The 15865-nt window shown below is 47.0% G+C and overlaps 5 protein-coding genes across 6 annotated transcripts; 2 read left to right on the top strand and 3 right to left on the bottom strand.

Moving 5' to 3' along the window:
* Positions 1–42: 42 nt before the first annotated feature.
* Positions 43–1971, top strand: SPPG_06360 (the record flags this gene model as incomplete). 2 transcript variants are annotated; one of them, XM_016754571.1, is made up of 9 exons in its annotated part: positions 43–153; positions 212–244; positions 307–459; positions 517–610; positions 666–806; positions 866–1033; positions 1090–1307; positions 1391–1655; positions 1716–1971. In XM_016754571.1, 8 exons carry the CDS (start codon positions 43–45, stop codon positions 1511–1513), a joined length of 1041 nt encoding a protein of 346 aa, XP_016606716.1. In that variant the 3' UTR covers positions 1514–1655; positions 1716–1971. The 2 variants fall into 2 exon arrangements, with proteins under 2 accessions (XP_016606716.1, XP_016606717.1); XM_016754572.1 differs by having other exon boundaries at positions 1391–1971.
* Positions 1780–3472, bottom strand: SPPG_06359 (UDP-galactose transporter). Its single transcript, XM_016754570.1, has 5 exons — positions 3116–3472; positions 2697–3017; positions 2189–2640; positions 2061–2122; positions 1780–1998 (listed from the first exon to the last, which is right to left on the bottom strand). The coding sequence occupies exons 1-5, from the start codon at positions 3268–3270 to the stop codon at positions 1828–1830; spliced, it is 1161 nt and encodes a 386-aa protein (XP_016606715.1). The 5' UTR covers positions 3271–3472; the 3' UTR covers positions 1780–1827.
* A 134-nt stretch (positions 3473–3606) lies between these two features.
* On the bottom strand, positions 3607–5928 carry SPPG_06358 (uncharacterized protein; the record flags this gene model as incomplete). Its single annotated transcript, XM_016754569.1, has 4 exons — positions 3607–4084; positions 4142–4680; positions 4758–5620; positions 5706–5928. 4 exons carry the CDS (start codon positions 5926–5928, stop codon positions 3760–3762), a joined length of 1950 nt encoding a protein of 649 aa, XP_016606714.1. The 3' UTR covers positions 3607–3759.
* An 85-nt stretch (positions 5929–6013) lies between these two features.
* SPPG_06357 (phosphatidylinositol N-acetylglucosaminyltransferase SPT14) lies at positions 6014–8334 on the top strand. Its single transcript, XM_016754568.1, has 13 exons — positions 6014–6126; positions 6194–6284; positions 6353–6541; positions 6614–6789; positions 6851–6966; positions 7024–7131; positions 7208–7314; positions 7377–7459; positions 7522–7607; positions 7672–7796; positions 7867–7922; positions 7984–8128; positions 8193–8334. Exons 1-13 carry the CDS (start codon positions 6107–6109, stop codon positions 8271–8273), a joined length of 1383 nt encoding a protein of 460 aa, XP_016606713.1. The 5' UTR covers positions 6014–6106; the 3' UTR covers positions 8274–8334.
* SPPG_09362 (uncharacterized protein) lies at positions 8245–15758 on the bottom strand. Its single transcript, XM_016757521.1, has 29 exons — positions 15669–15758; positions 15543–15605; positions 15348–15473; positions 15166–15282; positions 14940–15101; positions 14740–14879; positions 14545–14660; positions 14376–14478; positions 14051–14305; positions 13757–13984; positions 13301–13688; positions 12991–13229; positions 12795–12926; positions 12424–12730; positions 12251–12364; positions 11630–12191; positions 11471–11571; positions 11206–11407; positions 11010–11141; positions 10808–10938; positions 10605–10745; positions 10131–10541; positions 10004–10069; positions 9870–9941; positions 9556–9798; positions 9367–9491; positions 9137–9311; positions 8558–9082; positions 8245–8495 (listed from the first exon to the last, which is right to left on the bottom strand). The coding sequence occupies exons 1-29, from the start codon at positions 15669–15671 to the stop codon at positions 8319–8321; spliced, it is 5556 nt and encodes a 1851-aa protein (XP_016606712.1). The 5' UTR covers positions 15672–15758; the 3' UTR covers positions 8245–8318.
* Between the last annotated feature and the right edge of the window lie 107 nt (positions 15759–15865).

The following is a 15865-nucleotide window of genomic DNA, read 5'->3' as shown; positions in this document are numbered from 1 at the left end:
ACCAACGCGGCATGAAGTGTTTCTCACCGAAAAGGCCGTGCCATGGCAACAGTTTGTCATAGCCAGTTCCATCACGTGAACAATCCGAGTCTGTCCGGAGTTCTGTCCGAAACCGCAGGTTCTCAATGTGAAATAAGTTCTCCAGTAAAGATGGTTGGTTCATTTCTCACATTTTTCGTCTGAGAGTATGTCTTAACATCCATTGCTTTAGTCGCAACGACGTCGGTCTACTCGAATGCTTCCCGTACGTTGTCCTTACTGGTCAAAGCCTGTCTGACGCTCTCAATTGAAAGTTTGTCTGTGAAGGACGAAAACGAAGAGCATGAAGAAGTGGGGCCTTCGCAGCCTGGACGATCCCAGCTGGTTGAGTTGAACCATGACGAATCCTCAGGGGACGAGCACCCTCCTTCGGGTAAAGTGACCACAGCAGAAAAACATTTGCAGGGTTTAAGTCCCGACGTAGGTTATTTCGCGCACTCCTATTTATTTGCGAATTCTGATGACAATATTTTGCAGGAAGTTGAGCGAAAAGTAAAGGACTTGGTCCGGCTTGCTCTTGCTACGGAACATCGAAAACAGCCGCTGAAACGCGATGACATCAATAAGAAGGGTAAAGTATTTTCTTTTCCCATAGTATAGCGCAAGTGCTAACCAACATCCCATAGTCCTCAAAGATCACACAAGAGCATTTGCTGCCGTATTTCAAAGAGCCCAGGAAAGATTACGCCAGACTTTCGGGGTAGAAATGGTGGAGATGGCTAGTCGGGAAAGGCGTCAGACCGCTGCCAGTCAAACGAGTAAACGAGGTACACCGATATTGCCTAGCAAGATTCGCGAGAGTACTCCCAGACTAACAATATGTTAGCTGCTGTCATGAAGGGAGAAAAGGCATCCACTAGAGCATATCTTCTTCGCTCCACTCTATCAGCTGAAGAGCGCTCAATAGTAAATTGGGGTGATCAGCAACCGACGATGGTTCTGCTCTGTATAATACTGGGCATCATCTTGGTAAATGGTCGACGAATTGACGAAGGTAATTAAAATGTTGATAGATAGCGATTCCGTGACCATTTGATTCATGCTTCACAGCTCATCTTCTGGTCTATCTGCGGAGGTTGGGCATCAGAAAAGGGAAGGAACATTCTGTTTTTGGATCGATAGAAGCTGCCCTTACGGAGTATGTCAAACAAGCGTATCTGGACCGAGTAAAGGAGCAAGGTGCCGATGCAGATACGTACGAATACATGTGGGGGCCGCGGGCAAAGATAGAGCTACCCGAGGCCAATTTGATTGAGTTCATGAGCGGGGTATGTTCAGTTACTCGCGCTTGTCCCGTTACGCTGTTAGTGCAACCAATATAACCCCCCCCCCCCTCTCCCCCGCTTGACAGGTATATCCCGACTTGGCCCCTGAAGCAAAACAACGTTTGGGTACGGACATCAAACGATTAGCTGGTCCAGCGGATCAAAGTGCGGCCACTCAGGGAGATGGTCCAGTGGCCTCACAATCCTGAATCTCCCACTCTTCACAGCTCCTTTACCTCCACATCACCCTGTATATAGATTCTGCTGAAAGAAAACGCGCTATTTAAATACCCGCTACGGCTCATTCGGTGAAGAAACTTTGGGCTGATTATTCAAATTGCGGCATCATCGGTTCGCATGCCCTTTTCAAGGCCCTGATATGCGCATCGAAGTCCTGAACCTTTTTCTTAGAGTCTTCGCATATGCGCCTTTATACGGCATTATACAGATCGTCAATATTTTGCTGGGGGGGCCATGATATTGTCGGATACACCAAGACTGCGAGGATGTCTAAAGTAGTCTATTATTTAGATTTTACTTTTACGGTGGTAGTATTGGGGGATCCGCCTATTCCACTATAAATAGCTGTCCCTATGAACACAGCAGCTGCTCCAAACCAATGGCCTATTGAGAAGTGATTGTTAAATAAGAGTATGGAAAGCAGGAGACTCACAAATTTCCGGACGCTCAAGATCTATGGATGTGGTGAATCAGATGTAGGAACATTGTCATAACGGAAGATCCGCTACCACATACCATGTTGAGCGTCACGGAGCTAGCCATAGAACTTAAACGATGTACTCCTGAAATGCACACGTCTGTCCAACAAGGGGCGACTAATTAGACTATTGTTGAGATCGGAATTTTTGATTACTCAACCTTACATTGCGTTGCAGTATTCAACAACAGATAAAGCCACATGCTGGGCAGACGGACTTGAAGCCATGGTCCCCTATTTAACGCGGTCCATACGCTCGAGGGAAGCCAGGTTACCAAGAAAGGTTCCACTGCCTCTATCAAGGATACAAGGGGGGAGCTGTTATATTCAATTATCTGGGTTCGTATATCATCGTAAAACAGGAGGAAAGCAGGCATGCCGAGGAAGTGGGTATAGAAGAGACCTTCTCGCCAATGCCTTCCAAATTTGGTGTAAGTGAGCTGTTGTAACTGACCGAGGAGACAGGCCAAGACGAGGGCGAGAGTCAATAGCCCAATGCCAGTGAGCCATTGACGAAATGGTTGACTGGTTGATTCTCCCGTGCCCGCGGAATTGTAGGTAGATATCACGACACCAACGGAAACAAGCAGTACTCCTAATATCTGTTGCCGAGAAAATCTGGCACGACAATCAATCTGAGCACAACTGCGAACTTGACCATTGTTGGTACTCACATCTTTCCAAAAAATAACCAGCTGAAAACCATGCTAACGAACAGGGAGCCCGATCGAAAGATAATGTGTAACGGCATCGCAATATTGTATCCGAGGGAGGCATTGTTCAGTACCGATACTGTCCAAAATAACACGACCATTCCGATCCAGTAGCGGATTGGAATCTTCCTCTCCTTCAGCCGAAGAGGAAGGAAAGACTTTGGACCAGATGCATGTCCAAGAGCTGGCCCCCAGCCCCACTCAAGGTTCGAGAGGAAACCTTCTACGGCCACAACAAGGAATTGCGCCAATGTGATCAAGTGTCCACTCTTGGGTGCATGACTAAATTAACGGACCAGGTAGCGCATTAGGATATGGACGCAGAAAACTTCACATGCGAATTGAGAAGTAACGGGGTTAAAATGCAACACGCTACATACGTTACCAGCAACTCCAACGTGTAGACATTGGAGCAGCAACCCCCGAAAATTAGCATGCCGACTAGAACCCATTCCCGTAGGAACACTTTGCTTAGGGTACTTGTGGTTGCTGTCGTGCTTGTTTCCCCCGGAGGTGCCTTCATTTGCTTGGCCATGGCATGGGGATCAGTGTTTTGATCGCCAACCGCCAAACAGGAAACCGAGTCCCAGCACGCGGTGCTTAGGCTGGCGCGGAGGAAATAATAAGATGAAGCTCCAAGTTACTAAAATATTTAGGTGCATCCCAACGGATTCCGAGTCTTGCCAACGGAATGGAGAGTTCTCGCATCACCCATTGATTGGTATGATTTCTGGTCTTTGCTTGAAGTCGAGCGGGATATCTTATGACATTGCAAGTATGTGGAATTGCCATCTATGAGGCGAACTGCTTTAGATAGTTAAGGTCAATTGCATCCTTATATCATTAATGATCCCATATTCTCGCGATGGATATACCATGAGATGGATCCGTACTCCTGTCGCTGCAGTGTCAAAGGTAATTTAGAGGAAAAAAACTGATGAACACAGCTACCGTGCTCGAGTGATATATAAAGACATGCTATGTACACAAACCAAAAAGCGTCCAGGACTATGCTCGAGCCCCCTTATGCGCTATCGCTACTTTCAATCGGTGCATCGTTGGTCACATCAGAATCCTGAGGCGGATTGACTGTTGATTCCAGCTCTTTCAGCCTGAGCCTTAGCTGCTTGCATTCCTCCTCCTTCTCCTCAATCCCCTTCTCTGCCTCTACCAACTTTGCTCGCAGGTTTTGATTGTCCTTTGAAAGGCGGTCATTTTCCCTACCCATTTCAGTTAATGACTGCTGGTGGCGCGAAGTCTCGGCGCGAAGCTGCCTTATCAAGGCTTGAAGAGCCACTAACTCTGCATCCGACATCGTTGCCGCCCTTTTGCGCTGTTCTTCGGTGTAGCTAAAATGTTTGGAGTGAGCAAATTCCAGCGGCTTAGAAACTCGATCATCGCCCTACCTTTGACGGAGACCTTCCAGCTTCCTCTCACTGACGATGTCTTGTACCTCCATGGCATCTCTGACCACCGCTTCTGGATCGTCCTGATAGACTTCGTAAAGTCTATCTCCTTTGAGAATCTCCAAAATGTTCTCGAATTCGGACTCCTCAAGAAGCCGCAACTGATTCCGCTTCAGAATGGCTATACTGAATCGGAGCATTGTTTCAACGGCCCCCTCCGCAAAGATAATATCAAAAATCCGGAATACCAAAGGAAGCGGGAAATGATATGTATAAAGTGTGAGGAACCATTGTGAGGCGTACATGGTTGCGGTAACGCCATGCTCTTGGAAGTGCCCATACAGATCAGGAAGATGCTCCCGCACTAACTCGGAATGTTGATACAGCATTTGATGTAAGCCAGACATATCTGGGGTAAACAGTGTCCGAAGGGCGTAAGCACGGTGAGGGTGATGGTTGCCATTGCTTGCAGATTTAGCCGCAGGTGGTTTGTCTTCCATTAGCCGTACCAAAACCGCAAAAGCTTCGGTTTCCGACATCTGTTTAGTTCCGCTTTCTGGATTAGTTTCCCATGAAAAATCTGCTGCAAGGCATCCATTCAAGCACACGGTCTTACATCTTGCATCAGTAGTGGTCCAACAACGAAGCTGAGGCCTTGACAATATCCTACTTCGGCGTCGTAGATACTATAAGCTTTCAAAAGCTGGTAAAGCTTCCGCTGTCCCTCGCCCCCTTCCTCTTTGAACATGTCTAATTTTGGAAATGTCCTCGGGATATCCCGTCTTATGATTCTGTCGAAAGGACTATCCTGCTTCAAGAGTAATGGATATAAGGAATCGAAGCGGTCCTTTTGTGCTCCGGACATGATGGTCCAGATCTTTGCTCGTAAATGTGGAGGTATGCCAGCACGCACTCTTGCCGTGAGTAAGTGCGGTATCTTATGTAAGGTGGACGCATAATCTTCGATGATAGAGTTCCAAAAATCGATATCGGCTTCATCTTGTTCTTGAGCTGGACCAGGGGGTTTTGTTGAATAGTGGGTTAGGCTTACTGTTAGAGCCTGTAGCGTAGGCTGGTGTCCCCGAATGTTCCCTCCTTCAACATAGATGGTCTTGGGATTCAGCGCCAGCGCTTGATTTTCAATATCTAGCCTTGACAGCAGAAATTCGACTGACTCCTCGTCAAGATCAGAGAGAATCCTCTCAGTGTGGTTACCCTTTTCGTGTCTGCGCCGTGAAGGTGAGGTAAGACCTGGATACCCTAAATCATCATCCGACTCTGAGCTGATGTCATATTTTCGGTCGTTCGAGCTACCGAGGCCCAGAAGGCTGGCTCGATTCCTGATAAATGCGGTCCAGGAAGTTGGTTCCGGTGAAGTACTTCGTACGGGCTCTTCGGGTTGTGACTTTAGACTGGTGGTACGAGGCTTGATAACGGGACCGGCGGGCTTTGACGCTTCTGCCACAACAGAACCAGGAACTTTTACAATGACAGTCGACGGAAGAACAGGTTATCCCAGTGTTCCTCTGCATTATTTCATTAGATTATGCCTAAGGTTCCATACCAGAATTCATAACTTCCTTGCTGTTACCCTCCGCCTTCGATTGGCCCTCGTTCCCTCCGTTGTCGCTCGTCATTACGTCTAGAGGTGCAGTAAAGCTTTTCACCTCCTCAAAGAGTGACGTTGACTGATGAAGGTCAACCGCTGTGCCCATCGCCGTGGTGAAGAGTAAAATGTCTTCCAGTAGAAACGAGGCACAACTGTTTTGCTCAGCGCGACCTTCCATGACTCGAGTGGCAGTGCAAATGTTTAAATGTTGTGCGCAGCAGTACTAAGCCAACACACCCTTGGTCGCGTCCGTTTCCACTTTATGTTTTTGCGAGATCGGCCATCCGACTGTTGATGAGACGTCGCATTTGACTTACAAGACCGGTGCTGCGAAAAAGTCATAGGGATGCAGGGACATGAGGCGTCTCAATATATGGTAGTTATAGACATCTTTGTCTTCCCAGCTTCTCGTATTCAATAGTCTCTCGCCTCCTTTTCCACAGTATGGTGTCGGACTTCTTTTATCCCAATATGGGTGGAGTAGAAGCGCACATTTATCACTTGTCACAGCGCTTGGTGCGAAGGGGTCATAAGGTACATTGGGGTAATAAACTAGGCTGCATCTGTTGGCATAGGTGGTAACCGAATGGCTTTCTTCGCAGGTTATCGTCGTTACGCACAACTATGGACGACGGGCGGGTGTACGATACCTTACGTCAGGAGTAAAAGTTTATCATATCCCCCATTGGCTGGTCTATGACCAAGTGTCCCTTCCAACTGTGTATTCGCTTTTTCCGCTCTTTCGATACATTGTGGTCAGAGAGCGTATCGACGTCGTTCACGGACATGGGGTACGATACTGCACTATGTGTTTGTGGCACCATAGTGAAGGGGATGGTTCAATCATTAAGCATCTTGCTTAGGCTTTCTCGTCCATGTGTCATGAAGCTATTCTGCATGCAAGAACTATGGGTCTCCGCGCCTGTTTCACAGATCACTCTTTGTTCGGGTTCGAGGATGCAAGTAGCATCTTGACCAACAAGTTACTGAAATTCACGCTGTCTGATATCGATCATGTCATTTGTGTCTCCCACACCAGGTAAAGACTGGAAAAGCGAATAGATCATTTACATGCCCTATGCTCATATATTGAGACCCAGTAAAGAGAATACCGTACTTCGGGCCTCCCTCGATCCCCTGCAGGTGTCAGTTATTCCTAATGCTGTCGTTGCGGCAGACTTCCGGCCAAATTCGTCAGCACGAGAGGCGGGGAAAAGTGAGTGATCACTCTCTTGTAGCCATTCCAATATGCAGGTTTCTTACCATTTACTAGTCACAATAGTAATAGCCAGTCGGCTCGTCTATCGTAAAGGGGTAGACCTAATGGTGGCGGTAATTCCTTGCATATGTGCCCAATTTGAAGACGTCAACTTTCTAATCGGTAAGCGATCAATTTGGCATCGGCGGACGTCTCTGATGGCCTTGGCTCACCAAATGTTGACTTGGGCGTGACCAAGCCGGGGATGGGCCAAAACGAACAGATTTGGAACAAATGCAGGACAAGTATGGCTTGCAAGACCGTGTCAAATTATTGGGTGCAGTCGATCATGCACGCGTGAGAGACGTAAGGAACCAGGAACGTATGCCAGTTTTGATAGGTGCTAATTGAATTATGCATGGCTTCAGGTACTTGTGCGAGGTCATATTTTTCTAAACACTTCCTTGACCGAAGCATTTTGCATTGCGATCGTGGAAGCAGCATGTTGCGGGTACGTTTCCCTACAGAGCACTACGAAGTATGGCGGTTCTAAGACCTGCTCATAATGTACAGCTTGCTTGTTGTCAGTACACGTGTTGGGGGAGTGCCTGAGGTTTTACCTGAAGATATGGTACTGTTTGCTGAACCGGATGAGAAAGGTGGGTGCCATTTGGACAACACGTTAACATTCTCAGCCTGACCGGTGTAATACCCTGGATCAAGACCTGGTGTCATCTCTTTCGAGAGCCATTGAGACCATACGAACTGACGCGCCAAACCCGCTACGCTTTCATCAGAGGGTCAAAGACATGTACAATTGGAGCGATGTTGCTGAACGAACGGAGATGGTCTGTTGTTTTCTCTAGTTCTGTGATGATCTCCTGTCGGAATGAAAAACTCATACGACCGTATCATCAGGTTTACGACACTATTATGACAGACCCACATCTTTCGCTGGTTGAACGACTGCAGAGGTTTGTCGTGTTGTAAGGAGGGAGAGGCATCTACAGCTAATTGATGCTTACTTTTGCCCAGATATCATGAATGCGGCGTGTATGCCGGAATCCTTGCTTGCATGATTGTAGCATTAGACTATCTAATCTGGCTGTTCCTTGAATGGCTCCTTCCACGCGAAGACATCGACGTGTCTCCAGCGTTCAACCACGACCTATTTTTGGAAGTAAGTGTCCCCCGCTTGGCCAGATGTCCTTACCAGAAGCCTGATGGGGCCTATCAAAATTCAGATATGCCAGAAGAAGATCACAACGAGAAACGACAATGAAACTAAACAAGGAACCCAAGAGACAAAAGGAGCGTTTATTTAAAATACCAAAAAGCGATACACGGTGTACCATAGAGTAAATGACCATTTAATCTTCATCTACCGGTACTGGTGCATCAATTGCAGATTCTGTCTCATTAGGTACCGTGCCAGGTGAGCTGGCATCAACCGTAATCAACAGATTAGCGTTCGGGGGACTCGTCGCCCCTTGCGCTATCACATCTCCAGACGTTGCGGAAATTTGTGGCGGAGCTTCTTGTCGAATCTAGACATAGCTTGGTCTTGAGAGAGGTTTTCACCTTGACGCAAATGGCAGAAATATCTCACCTGGGGCGGATTCTTGCACACTGAAAGTACCCGCTGCAACACGTGAGAGAACTTCACCTTCTCTAGCGCCTGGGTGTGAGGTGCGGTCTCTACAGGATTGCCCGATGGACTCCCAGATATTGTGGTATCGACGAGCCCATCGCCATTTAGCTGCACACCGCCTGCAGGTACCGTCTCATCAGCTGCGCTAGTTGTGCCGTCCTTTGTGGTTTCGACTTGCATTGAAGCATGCCCCATAATGTCATCCTGAGATCTCTCAGAGTGTTTAGACTTCCCACTGAATTCGGAAAAAAGGGAGCTATATATGTCAACAAGCAGAAGATTCAGCTCCTCCTCGTCCATAAAGCCTTCATCCAGTTTTTTTAGATCAAAAGCGCAGAGCATATTGACTAAGCGAGGAGGCTTGGGATCTGCAGCTGCAAACATGCGCTCTTCGACTTCTGGGGCCCGTTCGTCAAATTCTTGTTTAGACATTGTTCCTGAAAGAGGGGTGCTTCGCTCGCCCTTGACCGTTGCCACAAGCGCCTGATCCAGGGAACTTAGAAGACGCTCCCAGTACAAGGTCGGACAATGACTTACTTCAAAGCAGGAGCTATACGCATGCTTCCAAATCTTGTCCGGCCAAAGTAGCACATCATCCGCTTTGCGAACCTTCCGACATATTCTTCTCAAACCGTCGATGTCCGACGTTTCTTTAAGAAGGTCGATCATAAACATGGTATACTTGTGTACCCAAATGAAGTGCTTGCCAGGCCTAATATCGTGAGATAAGCGTTGATCCGGGACTATTACTGCCAAAAAATTGTTACCTCTCAAACTCGGGTTTCCAAAAATTTACAAATCCTTTTGACTTGTCATCCTTCCTAAATAAGGCACTCAACTCCCCTTTCGCCCGCTCCGTATCCCTATATACATGGTAATATATCCAAGCAAGCTGTTGTCGACACAACTGGTTATCGGCCATGGAGGTAAAGGAAAACTGTCATGTTCCTCAGTACCTTGGACCTCGGTTTGTGCTGCCACTTCTTCTTGTCAATAACCTTCATCCGAATCAAAACTATGCAAATCCGCTCAAATGCTTGCGCACGCGCTTCATCCATTTCGGTGTTGGTTGCGGAGCATTTCCATGTGGGAAGACTGATATCTGTTCCCGGAGTACTGCTATTCCTGCGAACAGGGGAGCCAGGAAGTGATCCAGTTGAGTCTGGGAGATCCGTCAAGGCAGCCAACGCTTCTTCCGGCTGTATATGTCAAAAGAATGAGAGTGTTTATGGGACAACATAGGTCAAAGGACCACAATCATCTGACATACTTGTATTATCCCTTGGTGCAAGGCCTTGCTGAGATAGCCGGCCAGCTTGATCATGGGATCCAAAATCCTTTCCTATGCATTTCCGAGAGAGTTCAGCATAGTCTTGTGAGCATCCCACAACAAATACAAGGTACCTGCTCCTTGGTCACCCACTCTTCGGGTACCAAAGCGACTGCTCTTCTATACAATTTTATGATCACCTAGAAGCATGAAAGATCTAAGAAGGCAACAACGTAAACGTAAATCTACAACCAATCGTACCGCCGGATTCTTGCGAAGTTTAGCGTAAATGTTCGCAAGCATGAACGGGTAACGCCAATCCGTTTTCTCCAATGCCGCGGCTTTGCGGAAGCAATAAGCTGCCAACTGAAGCATTGGAGCTTTTCTCGCATCCGCCCCGTGATCTTCGGTGCTCTTGATTTGCCCAACCCCTGCTGCAAGATGACTTTCGACTTCCACGCTATTTGGAGATGATCGCTTGGATTCACTCCATCTGCGCGACCAAAGATCTCGTATCTTGAGCAAGTACGATGACAACGCAGCTCCTGCCATAGGCTTCGTCGCGATCGCATGACAAAGGTACCCAAAGTCACCCCACAAGGTTGTTCCTAAATCCGACGCCGTTGATGATCGGGCTAGGTGACTAGCCTGGACGTAGCAATGGTACGCTTTCTATAGAAAGCAAAATAACATCAGTAAAATATTAACTCTAGATTACTAAAGCACCGATCTTACCTGCTGCCAAAGACGAATTTTCCCAAAGTTGTCTACGATCGTTATGGCATTGCGTCCCAGGTGCTCATTGGCCAGCGAAGAATAGCATTGTGCTAGAGATATCCAACTATCGCAGCGACGCGGATTCAGATATAGATTGAACTAGGAACATGTCAAATCAGCCATCTCGTAGTATGTTTGTGTTGCGTGGCAATGTCACGTACTAGGTACTGTACGGTTGCACCCTTCAAAGGAGCAATCATTTTGTGGAAATCAACCGTTTGAGCAAGGCTACGAGTTTTATATTGAGTCCACATAATTTTGCCTTGCAAATAATACAGGGTAAAATAAATATCTACAGGTGGATGATATATACTATGATAAGTGTCTGCAGTAAACCAGCAAGATATTTCAAATGTCTCTCACCGGAAATCTTTTTACGCTCGCCTTCCGTGAATGTGACTGTTGCGAGGGCACTTCGATCGGGCGCCATGTCGCTTACATCTATTGGTCGCTCAAGCAGCCGATCAATCGTCTCTTTGTTGACTGCAACCCGAGCTATGCATACTGAAGCGTGAGACAAGTGTGAAATGTTAGATCCACAAGACAAAGTCATACTGACCATTGTTCCAAGGAGGTTCGCTGTACACTTCTGTGACTTTATCCAGGCATTGCTTAATGTCGGCTGGAATGCCGCGGTTTCCGCGTAGCGCTAATTTAGTCAGAACATAGTGCGAAACAGTTGAAAACACTTCAGAAGCAGCTTCGCGCTCAAAAGGCAGCGTGATCGTGTGATGATCCTCGATATCACTGTCGTGTTCCACCTTACAGTAGAGTCAATAAACTTGGTACACAAAATGCACAAACAGTAAATCAGGACGTCTTACCTTTATACCGTACAGACAGTGATAGCATTGATACAACTCAGCCTGGTATGAGTCACGAGATGCTTTGCCAATGTGTTGGAGAATGAGTCTCAAGAATGCGCCTGTAATGCATTCATTAGGATAATTGGTGCTTACATCGCAAAGCCCCACCAGACGTACCGTTATCAAGGCCGCACAGAGAGAGTTCCCCAAGTTCACGGTGGGCAACTATCAATAGATCCGCTAGCTGATCTATTCCTTCTACAGTCACATCAGTCACACTATCGTTCGTAGCCTCGCGATCAACAATGTTTTCCTGTTGCAAAGCATTCTTCGCATCTAAGTCCATAGGCGTCGTTGAAGGTACATTTTCCTCGGTTGGCGTTTGAGTCTTCTTCTTCTCCTCCTTGGAATCCAGTGCCATCCGAGTTGGCGAGGAATGAAGCGCCTGCACTACGTAATACAACAGAATCCAACTTCTCACAACGAAAATGTTCAACGCCTTAATCCGATGTGCTATGGCGGACCTCCTAGATAAGGTTGGTAGTTCCTTGTAATGTCTCATGGCTACCCAGCACATTCTCACACATAAGAAGACGCCCAAAAGAAAATTTTGAAAGAGATTCCGAGCTGGCTCAGTGCCTGATGCATGACCCTGATATGCCTCAAGCAGCTGAACCCATTCCGTCCTCATTGATGATGTTTGCAAATACGTTATAACGTCCCCAAGAAGAGTTGATAGCTATGCACAAGGGTGATTAAGTAGCGTGGTTGTATGGTAGCCAATATGCCGACACTCACTCGTTCAAGATGGAGTTCGAAATCAGAGGCCGCAGAGGAATTACGCACAGCATCTACCAAAAGGTGCGCGGTGCAAGCAAATGCGCTTTGGGGATCATTGACGTGCAGAAAAGCCTTAAAGCTATTAATCAACAGCCTGATGTAGAAAACTATGCCAACTGCGAACTGGCTACCTGTCGCAAAAAGTCAAAAAGTTGATACCGCTTTCCAAAGCCGCAATCGTAGAAAACAAATTTTCTTGCAATCTGGGTTGCTTCTTGTCGCTCGGATGCTTCTCGACTGTCATCCGGCATAATTGTATCACATGGCGAAAGTCCAGAAGCGACTGCTGCTTCTAACAGGACCGGTTTAAGGCGCTCAATGACGGCTTCATAATTCGTTTGAGCGAACTGTGCATCGGCCTCCAGGACATATTGACGGGCCTCAAGTGCCAAACGTTTCCATTCCAAAGATTTTTGGCTAATCTCATTGTCCGTTATGCTTGAACCGCGAACACATTTCAATAATTGAATAGCGCAAATATTATATCATCGAATAATCTTACCAATTCTTAAGGCTCACAGAGAAGCCTTCAAAGTTATGGCAACCAAGAGCCTCGCCGCACTGTTTATATGTTTGAGCTGCCATATCATATTCATGCCGGTACTCGTGTATCCGTGCTTTCAACCACAAATATCTGAAGATTCACACGCGAAGATTTAGCATAACAATCGGCCCAATCCATGATTGATCAATATTACCTTACAAAACTCAACGAATCCTGGTCACGGTCCTCATCAATGATACCCAATACATCCACCAGTGAGTCCATGATACGGTGTAGTATTTGCGGAAAGGAATGTGGGTGTAAGGGATTCCCATCTTCACCCTCCCCATCACTGCAGTCATCGTGTATCCAATCGTACATTGAGGTACTTGGAGACCCTTCTTGTTGCGACCCCCAGGCATCACAGAGTATTTCCGACAAACTCAACAACAGCTGAGAAAAGTTAACATATTCCCGTTGGCGTTAGGAAACAAGATGAATGAAGACGGGCACCCAAAAGGTACCTCTAGAATAGCTCCACTGGCTTCTCCTTCGCGACATCTTCCCGAATCGCCGTCGTGCAAGTAAAATGCTGATGGGTATGCATTCCTCCAGAACATTACCCCTGCATTATGCTTCTCCAGGATCCGCAACAGGGACGGGACAATACTTCGCAACCCTGCTGGCCATTGGGTGTCCATAAAATGTCTTTGGAAATCACGGTCCGGCTTAACTTGTCCAAGGATGACCCATGTTACAAAGAAACGTATGGTGTCGATTAAACCAGAATTGTGCAAGTTCACGGAATCGACGAATGACTTTAAGGCATTTGGACCAAAAGCAGCTGATGACGTTGGGGTACTCATCAAATCGGCGGCTGGAACTAATGATCCTTTGCGTCCTTTGCGTATGCTGGGTACCGCATATCCGCGTTGAGACTCTCACATCGCAACAACATGAATCGGAATACTTGGTACTACCTTTTGCTTTTACGACGGAGGTCTGCTCCCGTTGTGGGCGACAAGATCTTTGAACAAAATGTGGAGAGGAAGGACGGAACATCTGTCACTAGATTTTGGTCCGTGTTTTCTAGGCCAATCGAAAAGCCATCTGGTAGCCATGGATCAATCACTTCTGTGATGTCGATTTCCTCTGTAGCCTTTTGCTGCTGCTCTTGTTCTATTCGGTCTCGCACACGCTTAGATATCCTTGAAGATAGATGAGTTGTATTGGCGCTTCATCTAGCATCACGACAATGACTTGCGTGCAAGCACCTTCTAGAGTCATCTCCGTCTGTTAACTTCCTTTTCCTCTCATTGGTGACTTGCTCATCTGGACCGGGGGCAATGTTCTCATGCTCATGGGGTACATTCGTTCCTTCTTCTTTTATGATGACCTCAATCGCATCAGACTCCTGGCATTCAGAAGCGTCGACCCCATCCTTTCCAGTATCTACTGCAATATGAACTCGCACGCAATGAAGTCGAAATGGATGCTGCTCGGGTAATTTTTGTCCTTGACTGGATGATCTATGAAAGGTATGACGGTGAACTCCCCAAAACCATCTGTCGATAAACTGGATGAGTCAGTGGAACTCACGAGTAGAATGTATGGTATGTGTCCAATAGCATTGCACCAAGCCCAGTCCACGTAAGTTCTCTCAGGTGCAGTTTGATAGAATCATGATCGACGTTGCAAACCCCTTATAGGTATACATAGGCCAATTAGTCGAACTGTCGGTAAGAGTATAGGACGTGCAATCCTATACCAGACGACAATGGTTCCCGAGATCGGGTGATCGTGGAATCCACAAGTTCTGGCAGAGCGGTTGGGTTGAGCCGATACTCAATGATATCATGCGCATCAATGTCCTCTTCAAATGCACTGCACATATGCATATGGATACAAAATGGTATATTAGTGTGAAGATAAAGACCGGTTCTCGTCATTTCATAAAACTAACCTGGTAAACGATTGCCCTTCAAGATATTCCCCAACAATTTGCCTCTTGATCCATCGACCACGGAGGTACTGAGGATCAATCGCGAAAGCTTCTTTGAGGTACTTTAGGCAGGATCCGTAGTCACCAATCTCGTAGAGTGCCTGCAGCAAGTCTAAATTAGCCAACATCATTCGTCTGGAGAGCGCATCCCATGAACTTACATTGATGACCCCATCCAAGCATTTGAAGCGACAGGCGGATATATCTGCCCGTTGCAAACCAGCCATATAGGCATGGCATGAGGTATCCCAGGACTTTGCGCGCGCCGCTACACTCCCAATTCTGCACCAAAGTGAGACGTCGGTGGGATCGATCTTTGCTGCCTATGATACTCATCATCAATGATGCATTCAAACAAAAATCAGGCGAAACAGTCAAATGTCACACCTGCTCAAAATGAAAAAGCGCTTGCTCCCAATTTCCTTCCTGTTCTAATAACGCAGCGTAGTTCTTGTACACAACATACTGTAGTGCATGTGCTGGAGAACTGTGGGCACCCGACGCCTAAATAAAAGACAACAAACATATCAAGTAATGTTTCGAACGGACTTTCCCATTTCTTTCCGCACCGCAGGAAGTTTGTCTTTTAGTACATCCCAACTTAAGAGCTCTTCAAAGGACGTCTTGGCTTCTGCTTTCCTTCCCCTTTGTAAGAGTAAGAGCGTTCGGTTGTATGTGTCAAGAGCTCGTTCCACCTTTTGAACCAGCGCGCCTGTTTTTAGATTTGTTTTCAAGTCGTTTGAATTCCACATGGAGGGTACAACCTTTATCTCTTTTGGGATATCCCGCTCCACCTCCACCAAGGGGTTAAGAACCGCAAAGCGTATCTAAAGATAGGTGGGTCCTCAATCATCGTTTCCAAGAGGCCGTCAAACTTATTGATAACATACCATGTTGGCAAATCCCACGTTCTTGGGTTCTCTAAGCTCACAAGACAGCTGTGGGACTGCGTGCTGGGCGGACAATGGTCCCAGATCTTGCTGAGATAGTGTGCAATTGTTAATGCCAGCAAAGCACGGGTGGACAGTCCTCCGCTGGGTGACGCAGAATGGGGCTTGGCGATCATTGCCTAATCATAGTGTGGAGG

The sequence above is a fragment of the Spizellomyces punctatus genome (genome assembly GCF_000182565.1).
Source record: "Spizellomyces punctatus DAOM BR117 chromosome Unknown supercont1.11, whole genome shotgun sequence".
NCBI classification, from domain to species: Eukaryota; Fungi; Chytridiomycota; class Chytridiomycetes; order Spizellomycetales; family Spizellomycetaceae; genus Spizellomyces; species Spizellomyces punctatus.
Note: the sequence above shows the minus strand (reverse complement) of the source record. Positions and strands in the feature narration are given on the sequence as shown.